Genomic DNA, 11,829 nt, shown 5'->3' with positions numbered 1-11,829 from the left:
TTTGCGTCGAGAGCAGTCTCTGCATTACTTATGGATTCCGCTTTGTTGAGATCACCAGAACGCATTACTTCCACGTGTTGGAAAGCTTTTTCGGCATACGAGTATGTTGCCCCAAAAATCTTCATCTCCGTGGGGAAAAGGTTGGATAACGGGTTATCCTGTCCTGCAAAAGCCACCACGTCCTCCTGCTCTGTCACATATAGCTTGCATTGTTTGGATCCCGGTGAATGTCCTGGCTCCTTGCAGATCCTACAACATGCCTCATACTCACAATTGTTTTTGTAGTGATCGTCCGCCCAGCAGTTAGTACACTGCTTTTTTGTCTCCCTGATGGGTTGACCCTTATGAACGATGGTACATCTTAGACCCGCACAGGTAGTAGTTCTTGGTAGATATTTCCCGTCCATGAGCGACATGTAGACGAACCTGTTACCATTATGGTAATCAGTCATCCTGTGAGAAATGGGGTGTCTGATCTTCTCTAGCTTGATGTCACTTGTGAGATTTGCACCATGTTTTTTTCTAACATTTTTAATATACAACTGTCATCGACAGATACTCGTAGTCCTTTGATAAGCACTCTTATCACTTTCTCATTCGGATTTTCCGTTCCTGCTGAATATGGGTTAGTATCAAAAACCTGGATAGATCTACTTCCCAGTTCACACCAGTGTTCACAAGCTGCATCCTGCTTTCAGGCGCGTTGCACACAGTAAACATCGTTGACTTTAGCAGTGGCTGCTACTGCAATATCATAGTCCGATATATATTTGTTCTTTTCAGTCTGAATATCCATGTTTCTTAAGTACACTGGTTGTTATGTACATCGCATGGCCATATTTGTAGTTGTACACGTCTGTTCGAATACACTTGGATTAAGAACGTTGGATGTGATACTCAGTAATCACAAAATAAACACAGTATAAAACATACAAAAATTCAGAAAAATACTCCAAAAAGACAATCCTGAGTCAGAGTATATACGTTGCACACAAACGGCACAGATTTTATTCCTGCAAATCCCATAGAATTATGCGAAAACTGTCAAAAACGACGGAACAAAAAGAACACAACCGTTCTTTTCTTGCTCGTCACGCTTTTTTAAACGTATGAATATTTGGATAAAAAAAACATGCGGAGTGTCAAGAGAACATGCCCATAGGGGGTGATTTCAATTGTTCTTTAGATGAAAATAAGCAAGACAAAAGTGTTAATATTTTAAATAGTGTCCTAAATAAGTTGGAGCTCATAAACCTGTGGAAAAAATTTAAACCAAATGATAAAGGATATACCTAGTGCAATGATGAAAATATAGCTACGAGTAGAATCGATTACATTTTATCTCAAAGTCTTTTTGTTATCAATGTGAATCTTTTTGTTTACAAAAAATCCCAGGGTCTCATTCAAATGGTGTTAAATTGTCAGATCATTTAAGTGTACAGTTCTGTCTGATTATAAATAAAAAATTAAGAGGACCGGGCTATTGGAAATTTAATGTCTCACTGATAAAAAAAAAAACCCAGGACTTCTTCAAAGAAATGAAAAGATATCTATCAAATTACACTTTCAATGAAGTAGAACCGCATGAATCCAGGGAAACTCTAAAAAGAAACATAAAAATATTCTGTATAGACTTTTCAAAGAAAATAAATAAATCATATAAAAGTAAGTTAGCCTATTTACAATCGGAAATAAAAAAAATGAGGAATTACCTGCGGATAATATTGACATGAATTAAAGACGAAATTTAGAAAATGAATTATCAAAGCTTGCAGATAAAAAAGCAAAAGGTGCACAGGTTAGGTATAGGGCCAATTGGATAGAACAAGGAGAACAGAATACCCCGGACGTCTTAAATTTAGAAAAGAGAAGACAAATAAATAATGTAATTAAAGCTTTAAGAGAAGAAACTGGTGATATCATACTTGATAATGATGACATGCTAAACAATATATGTAATTTTTATACAAAATTATATAGAACAACTAATATACAAACCATGGATGTCAACGGATATTTAAATACTATAGATTTAGAATTTACATTGAAAGATAAGGAGAAAAATGAATTAGAAATATTCCCCTCACATCAGGAATGCTTAGAGGCACTCTTAGATATAAAAAGCAATAAATATCCTGGTCTGGATGGAATACCATGTGAATTTTATCAAACATTCCGGGAAGAAATAAAACAAAATTTCTATTGTGTTTTACAAAGTAATTTTGATTTAAATACAATGTCTTTTACGCAGAGAGTATCACTGATTACATTAATTTATAAGAAATGAGACGAACAAAACCTAGGAACTTATAAACCCATTAGCCTTACCAACACAGACTATAAAATAATAGCTTTTGTATTCGCCAGGCGTTTACAAAAACTGCTAGATGATTTGATATCAATAAATCAAACAGTTTATATGAAAGGAAGAAATATTGCATTAAATGCAAGATTAATTTTGGACATTTTTGATTATTGTGAAGAAAATAATCAAGAACTTATACTTTTATTTTTAGACTTTCAGAAAGCCTTTGATTCATTTGAGTGGAATTGTATGTTTGAAGTACTGAACAGATTTAACTTTGGTGAAATTTTTATTAAATGGATTCATATCTTATATGCAAATCCAATCTTCAGAATAAAAAAATGATGGATGGATATCTAAAACTTGCATGATGCATAGGGGCATAAGTCAGGGATGTCCGGTATCAGCAATCTTGTTTCTCTTTGTGGCTGAAATATTAGAAATTTCAATACGAAACAATCCCAGCATACATGGGTTTCAAAAAGAAGGAATGGAAAAAGACATTAAGATAATACAGCATGCCGATGATTCTACCCTTCCAATGGAAAATGAAAAGTCTTTAAAGAAGGCCCTCAAGGTGATAAGTAATTTTAGTAACATTTCGGGTATGAGATTAAGTATGTCAAAAACAGAATGCATATTAACTGGACCTTTAAAAAACAGATTTAAGAAAATTCATAAGGTTTATGTAAATGTTTCATGTGTAAAAGCATTGGGTGTATATATTGGTCATGATAAAGAAATGTGCCTGACAAATAATTGGTTTTTAATCTTGGAAAACAAGAAACTTAACCATTTTTGGCAAGGTTTGCATAATTAATAGTCTTGCAATATCTAAAATTATATATATAGCTTCGATATTAAACCTACCAGATTCAAACATTATCAAAGAAATTCAAAGACTCATTCACAATTTCATTTGGAATAAGGGAGATAGAATTAAAAGAAATACATTAATCGGAAATATCATTAGTGGAGGCATTGGAGTTGTAGATATCTTATCAAAAATTGAATCTTTAAGAATATCATGGATTAAGAAAATATTAGATTAAAAAATCCATTATACCATTTTGTTAATAGCATATGTTTGAAAAACAATATCACTAATATCAAACAGTATGAGATAATGGATGGATTTCCTTTGTTTTACAAGGAAATGTTCGCATTTTTTAATGAAAGTAAGGGTAGAATCAGGCTAGATTGTTTGAACAATATACTGAGGGAACCATTATGGAGTAATAATATTGTGGTATTTACAAATAAACCTATATTTCTAAAATCATGGCTAAAGAGTGGTCTGATACACCAAAAAAATGATTTGACTGCGGATAACTCCGTTTACCTGATCAGGATATGGGGCTCACGGCGGGTGTGACCGGTCAACAGGGGATGCTTACTCCTCCTAGGCACCTGATCCCACCTCTGGTGTGTCCAGGGGTCCGTGTTTGCCCAACTATCTATTTTGTATTGCTTGTAGGAGTTATGAAATTGATCACTGTTCGTTATCTTCACCTTGCATACGTGAATGACGTGGTGGATGAGAATGGCATTAAGCCGATGGAATGGTTTGCAGATAAATTGATTTGCAAGAAAAACTAGATTTGTGAATATAATATTGTAAAAAATGCCATAAGAAAATTACTACAACCTTATTATGTTCAAAATATAATATATGGGATGCTTACTCCTCGTAGGCACCTGATCCCACCTCTGGTGTGTCCAGGGGTCCGCGTTTGCCCAACTATCTATTTTGTATTCTTGTAGGAGTTATGAGATTGATTACTGTTCGTTATCTTCACCTTGCATGGAAATGTACATATAAAGGATAATTCATACTTTCTACCGGTAAATCATGGAATTGTACATGAGAAAAATTTCTCAAGTAAAACGTTCTATGATATTTATCAGGATAAGAAATTTGTACCTCCTCTACACCCAAATTTTTATTATAAAAGCTTCAATGTTTCAAAACCGTCTTGGAGTGCAATATATAAACAAAAATATGTAATATTTTTATACCCACATTGCTGATTTCAATTACAAGTTGTTGAACAATCTAACCAGCAACCGAGTTATGTTAAAGAAATGAAAAGTTACTGATACGGATTTATGTTCACTACGTATGGAAGAAGAGGAAAATGAGCATCTGGTACTGAAATGTGAAAATGTTTGTGAAATTTGGAAAATTGTTGAGAAAACATTGAATTTTCAAGTTTCATGGATAAACATTGTTCTTTCTTTTTTGTTTTGTTTTTTTAAGTGAGGGGGGTCAATGAGAAAACAGTCTTTTTAAATAATCTTTTATCACTAATTGCATGCAAAATTTACAAATATAAAATGTACTGTAGAATATTAAACAAAAAAAAAAGCAATCTTATGACATTCGAAATCATGTAAAGGGAATCCTTGAATTCAATGTATCTGTATCAAAAGATTAAACTAGGTATCGTTTTTTCGCATATTCTTGATAGTATTGTAAATCAAATTATAGTCTTATATATTTATATTACAAATTGTATTACATGCTATTTATACAATGTACAAATAAAGTAAAGGGAAATGATCTGCCTTCCCTTTTACATGACTACCCAGGGTCAAAATATACTTTTTGGAGTGTGAAAAGGGCCCTTTGGGTAGTTGTCACGAAATAATTTCATATCCTCTAGAAATGATGTACATGTATTTATATTCGTATAACTTTGTTCTCATATGATTATATAATCTTGCATTTCTCTTAGTTATTTTTTTTTCTTCTTCCACATTCTGCGAGGTGTAATAGGGAATATATGTTAATATTTAGGCGGAGCTTAGTCAGGGCCCCATCCCTGGCAGCTTTCCACCTTTATGAGCAGTTTTGGAATATATAAGTCATAACGGGGCGTGGGACGATGATCGGTACATTAGTTGTACATAGCCAGAAAATATACCGCAGTACGCAGGAACTCCCGTCAGAAACTGTACATTTGGCAGTCCATCGTCGGATACCGGTTATCTGACGGAGGAAGTCAAATGGATACAAGAAAACTTAGAATAAAGAATATTCTGCCTAATTTTTCAATGGCTAACGTTCTCATTTATATAAGATAAATTTATTGAGTTTTAATTTTTACATGTTTGATTCATTAGATTTAATTATCAACGTTTCGATTAACTTGCACAAGAAACATGACTACCATGAATTTTTCAATCTTACAAAAACGTACAGGTAATGCAGGTACACAGATAACATCCTGCATATTGGGACGGTATATACAAACTAGCAGGGTTTTCCCGGGCTCGGGACTTCACACCTGCCTTAAATTAGCTCCGCCCCGCACTTAACTTACCTGAGGAAAACCGACCGATTGAAAACCTCGGCATTTAAGTATCTGTAATCATAAACAGGGACCTCTGATTGTCTCACTTATGTATCCGTAATCATAAACAGGGGTCTCTGATTGTCTCACTTAAGTATTCGTGATCATAAAAAAGGGTCTCTGATTGTCTCACTTAAGTATCCGTAATCATAAACAAGGGTCTCTGATTGTCTCACTTAAGTATTCGTGATCATAAACAAGGGTCTCTGATTGTCTCACTTAAGTATTCGTGATCATAAACAAGGGTCTCTGATTGTCTCACTTAAGTATTCGTGATCATAAACAAGGGTCTCTGATTGTCTCACTTAAGTATTCGTGATCATAAACAAGGGCTTCTGATTGTCTTAGTTAGAGTATCCGTAATCATAATCAGGGGTCTCTGATTGTCACAGTTAAATATCCGTAATCATAAACAGGGGCTTCTGGTTGTATCCGTTAAGTATCCGTAATCGTAAACAGGGACGTCTGATTATCTCAGTTATGATATCCGTAATTATAATGAGAGGCCTTTGATTGTCTCAGTTAAGTATCCATAATCATGGACAGGAGTGTATAATAATCACAGTTACGTTATTCGTAATCATAAACAGGGACCTCTGTTTGTCACAGTTAGAGTATCCACAATCATAAATAGGGGTTTCTGAATGTCTCACTTACAGTATCCATAGTCATAAACAATGGCCTCTGATTTTCTCTATTAAGTATCGCAATCTAACCAAATTCAGATCACAAGATACGCTCATAATCCCAACAATGGGATCACCTTTCGCTTGGAATATTCATGAGAACTATCAGCCAGTCAGATTGCGTCACACAGACAATGATGGCTATTTAGGTGGTTCCCGGCAATTCGTAAACAAGTTGCAGTAATGTATCTCCCTAAAAATGCATTCTACATTATAAAATTGCGTATTCTCACATAAGGAATTTTAAACTTTCGCAACAATGCCTAATCTATTCCGCTCACACAAACAACAACAAAAAACCAATATAAGATACACTCAAATTCTATTAATTGTGAGTCACGATTTATGTATGAATAAGGATGGGTACAATTTGAATGGTTTACTGAATTAACGCGAGGAATATAACGCCAGTCGACGTAAATGGTGCATTGTGACGTCACATTTAGCTGCGATGTGTTATCTTTCAAACCACGCAATTGCAGCCCCTTTCCTTGAATTAGGAACACCGACGACTTCATAGGCGACGCGCTAATTGGTTAACATAGAGTTCACATGAACATGATCCCTAGTCGGGTTATGTCAGGTCTTCTTACGCAGAGTACAGTATACGGCGTGGATCTAAATAGTATGATTCCAATTAGATTGTTAAATACCCATAATCATAAAGGTCCTCTGATTGTTTCAGTTACAATATCATAAACGGGGGCCTCTGATTGTCTCAGTTAAGTATCCATAATCATAAACAGGGACCTGTAATTGTCTCGTAATCATCAACAAAGACTTCTGATTGTCTCATCTACAGCATGATAAACGGGGTCTATGATTGTCTCCGTTACAGTATCATAAGCAGGGGTCTATGATTGTCTAAGCTATAGTATCCGTAATCATAAACAGGGGCCTCTGATTGTCTCGTAATCATGAACAGGGGCCTCTGATATTTTCAGTTACAGTATCCATAATCATAAACAGGGACCTATGATTGTCTCAGTTAAGTATCTGTAATCATAAACAGTAGCGTCTTATTGTCACAGCTACACATTATTAAGACCCCTAATGTTGTTATTACAAAATCAGCGATTGGAGCGTTTTCTGTGGGCCGAGATAATAAATACAGATGACTTGCTCGACAGTGTTCTTATGCCTAACAAATTTATACTGATTTGATCTTTGCAGTGAAATTCTCTAATGCATTTTATCACAGTATTAAAGAGTAAATGTAAATATCTAATAGCAATGAATATAACTTCCATATATAGTATAATGCATATCGCCTACTTCATCCCTAACTGCATATTTCAAGGCTTTCGTATATATTCCACGCATTTACTTGAGAAAATTAATGAGATGTTTATCACTAAGTATATTTTTATGGAGTTTTCATTATTTTAATTTGGTCTTTTAACAACAACAGATTCTGAATTTATAGTTCTCCAATTCTGTTCCATATAACACAAATGGTTTTACAGTATGATCAAAATATTGGCATTTGGTCTGCAATTCCAAAACACTTAATCAAATCAAGCTTATATAGATCGTGCTGACAATTAACAATTAACAAATGATCCAGAGACATTCAATATAACTTCTAAATATTTACAGAACAGTGCATGTTCTATTTTGTTATATTTATACACAAAATGTAAGTTTGTTATCTTTGCATTCTTGTAAGAAATTACAATCTTTGTCTTTTTCAAATTAACAGAGAGACAATATTTATCACAAAATACGGACAGCTTAAGCTTGTTCAAACAATTCTGAAGACCCTTTGGGAATACTAATACAAGGTCCTCAGCATAAAGAAGACAACTAAGAGATTTATCATTCCAATACTCTTGATCATTCTACTATTGAACATATCTGGAACCTCATTTATAAGAATTTTGAACAGGTTTGAGCGTGTGTATGTACAGATAAAACGTCTGATTTTCTTATCAAAGGAAACAAGACGACGGTTTTAATAAGTATTATTTGTTATTTGACGTCAAATGTTGGCATAGCTACCCGACACAAACAAGCTTAAAACAAACTTTAAAACTATTTAAACAGGTACCACGTACACCGCACACGTATTTAATCACAGGACTAGACTGAAGGTCGAAAGAACAGGGAGGCCATGTTGGATTTTCAGGTGAGGCAAATAATGTATACAAATTCCAACACCGCAGCACCATTGATATCGATATGAATTGATGATATGTGATTAATGAGATATGTATGTTCACTACGACGATAAATTCATATAATTATGAGTTAAGGTTAGAGGCAACATTTGAATACAGGGTACATATTAGTCCATTTCAAATATTGAAATTAATGAAAGAAGTTTTTATATCTAGCCTTTCCATTGCTTTGACCTTCAAAATTGTTAATTAATACCCTATTTATTTACAGTGAATTTATCGTGTGACCGCAACATCAGAAATGGACCCACGGCACAGTGCGCAGGAAGTCCTACTGTGTGACTCCTGTGAAACTGTCCCCCTACAGAGTCATTGTAAACTTTGTCATATAAATCTCTGTGTTAACTGTGTCGGTAAACACCTTTCGGATTCCTCTATAATACACAATGTCGTGCCATATTTACACAGAAGTTCTACTCCTACCTACCGAAAATGTCCGAAACACGTCGGAAAAAATTGTGAAATGTTCTGTGAGAAATGTGACATTCCTGTCTGTTCTACCTGCGTCACCTCAGGTAAACATGAAGGTCACAGATTATCAGATGTTCTGAAAAAACTTGGATCTAAAACACAAAATTTACAAAAGGATTTAGAGGAACTCGAGACCAGAATTTATCCCCGATGTGAAGAAATGGCGTACGATGTCCAAACAGAGAAAGCCGAGTTAGAAACGAAATACGGGAAACTGACAACAGCCGCCGATCAACAAGGAGAAATCTTACACCGGGAGATCACCGCCATTGTCAACCAACGGAAATCCGACATTGCGGAAATGAAAAACAAACACCTGGCCGCTCTGAATAAAAATACAGATGAAGTTACAAACAGAATTACAGAACTCAGACAGATTATTCAGGACCTGAAGAAAATACTGGCCTCTAATGAAGTCTCCTTAACCTCTACCTACAAATCTAGGAATTCTGAATTTAGAACATTGCCACCTAAAGTCCGAGCTACATTTCCGATTTTCTCTCCTCCGAAAATAAACAAAGATCAGCTCAATGAAATGTTCGGTTCTCTGTCGGCATTATTCATGAACACAGAACATGGCGACACAATGAAATCACCAGAAGCTGTATCGTCTCCTCGAGGCAAACCATTTCTTGATGAACCGCGACTCACCGCCACCATAGACACTGGGTATAGACCACTCAGTGTTAGCTGTCTCAATGAAATACAGGTATGGACACGTGGGGATAACGAAATCATGAAGCTCATCAACCTCCGAGGAAAACTACTGACATCAGAACAAACCGAGTCAGGGGAAACACCACAAGACATAGCAGTGACGCGGGACGGAGATCTTGTTTTCACTGACTATAGAAATAAAACTGTAAATCTAGTGAAGAATAATCAGATACAAACCGTGATCACACTACAGGGATGGGTTCCTCTCTATGTCTGCAGTACCGTCTTTGATGATATCCTGGTTACCATGATCAGTGATGATGGAAAACAATCCAAAGTTGTGCGTTACTCTGGTTCTACAGAGAAACAAACCATTCAGTTTGATGATCAGGGTCATCCTCTGTATTCATTTGATTTTTTACCTAAATACATCAGCGAGAACAATAACTTGGATATCTGTGTAGCTGACAATAAAGCTAGTGCAGTAGTGGTGGTCAATCAGTCAGGAAAACTCCGATTTAGATACACTGGTCATCCCTTTAATACTGAGGAATCATTTGATCCACGCGGTATCACTACAGACAGCCAGAGTCACATCCTGACAGCAGACTATTACAATCACCGTATTCACATCCTAGATCAGGACGGACAGTTCCTCCGTTACATTCACAACTGTGGTTTATATGGTCCATACGGTTTATGTGTGGACATCAGAGACAACCTCTTCGTGGCTAATGGAGATAATAAAGTGAAAATAATTCAATATCTATAACCACAGTGCTAATTTCACATCTTAACACGATGATAGTTTTATATCTAAACACAGCGCAATCTACAGTTTTCTGTTAACTACAGATCTATGCTATTACAGTTCTGTGTTCACTACAAATGCTTGTTAATTACAACCGTGTGTTTGTGGAGTGTAATTTACGTGCATTGAATCTATTGACACACTATTTGTGTTTGTGAAGTGTAATTCACGTGTATTAAATGAAAGGCGAAGATAACGAACAGTGATAAATCTTATAACTCCTATCAGCAATACAAAACAGAGAATTGGGCAAACACGGACCCATGGATATAGCAGAGGTGGGATCGGGTGATCGGGTGCCTAGGAGGAGTAAGCATCCCCGATCGATTGGTCACATCCGCCGTGAGCCCGATATCTTGATCAGGGTTATCCGTAGTCAAAACCAATGTTCAAAGTATGTTCTAACAATCGGTATGAAACACGTCAGAGAGTATTTAACCCAATGATAGATATTATTGGCAAACTGGATCGTTAGAATCTATTGACACAGTAGTTGCGCACAAGTTTTTGTGTGGATAACAGATTGAATGTTGTTTAAAAATTGTATTGTACAATATCTATATTTTGTGAAACATTATTAATTTTAGTATACAAATTACTAATTCATCTGTGTTACTGGTTATTTATATATCTATATACAATCTTTTGAATAAATATAAATCACAAAAGGTAAATCAATGACTGCAATGTATTAATTAAGAAATGTCTATTTACATTTAACTTTGGATTATAACTCATGAAAGGTGAAGATATCAAACAGTTATGAATCTCATAACTCCTATAAGTAATGCAAAATAGAGAGTTGGGCAAACACGGACACCTGGATATAGCAGAGGTGGCATCAGGTGCCTAGGAAGAGAAAGTATTCCCTGTCGACCATCCACACCCATCGTGAGCCCTATATCTTCATCAGGTAGACAGAACCATCCGTAGTCAAAATCAGTGTATCAAGAACAGTTTAACAATTTGGTATGAAACACCCAGACAGAATTTGACCCAATGACATCTACTTCCGAGTACTTACTTGTAAATAACATGTTTTGTCTAAGGAACCACTAGTTGTGCATGATTGCTATTGTTATTTTTTGTATTCATAATGAAAAGGCGAATATAACGATCAGTGATCATTCTCATAAGTCCCAGAAGGAATGTAAAATTAATAGTTGGGCAAACACAGATTCTTGGATATACTAGAGGTTTAATTAGGTGCATAGGAGGAGAAGTCATCACCTGTCGATCAGTCACACCCACTGTCAGCCCTATATATCAATAGGTAACCGAAGTAATCCGCTACAGGCCATCAATAAAACATGGGGAGAAACCAAAAGAATAGCCCAAGACAGAAAAAAGTGGAAAGCTACTC

At 35.5% G+C, this 11,829-nt stretch overlaps 1 protein-coding gene across 1 annotated transcript; it reads left to right on the top strand.

Moving 5' to 3' along the window:
- Positions 1-8,424: 8,424 nt before the first annotated feature.
- On the top strand, positions 8,425-11,227 carry LOC125673689 (E3 ubiquitin-protein ligase TRIM71-like). The gene is made up of 2 exons (XM_048910377.2): positions 8,425-8,475; positions 8,739-11,227. Exon 2 carries the CDS (start codon positions 8,769-8,771, stop codon positions 10,425-10,427), a length of 1,659 nt encoding a protein of 552 aa, XP_048766334.2. The 5' UTR covers positions 8,425-8,475; positions 8,739-8,768; the 3' UTR covers positions 10,428-11,227.
- The last annotated feature ends 602 nt before the right edge of the window (positions 11,228-11,829 follow it).

The sequence above is a fragment of the Ostrea edulis genome, chromosome 3, assembly GCF_947568905.1.
Source record: "Ostrea edulis chromosome 3, xbOstEdul1.1, whole genome shotgun sequence".
Taxonomy (NCBI): domain Eukaryota; kingdom Metazoa; phylum Mollusca; class Bivalvia; order Ostreida; family Ostreidae; genus Ostrea; species Ostrea edulis.
The sequence above is the reverse complement of the archived record's forward strand: the minus strand, read 5'-3'. Positions and strand labels throughout refer to the sequence as shown.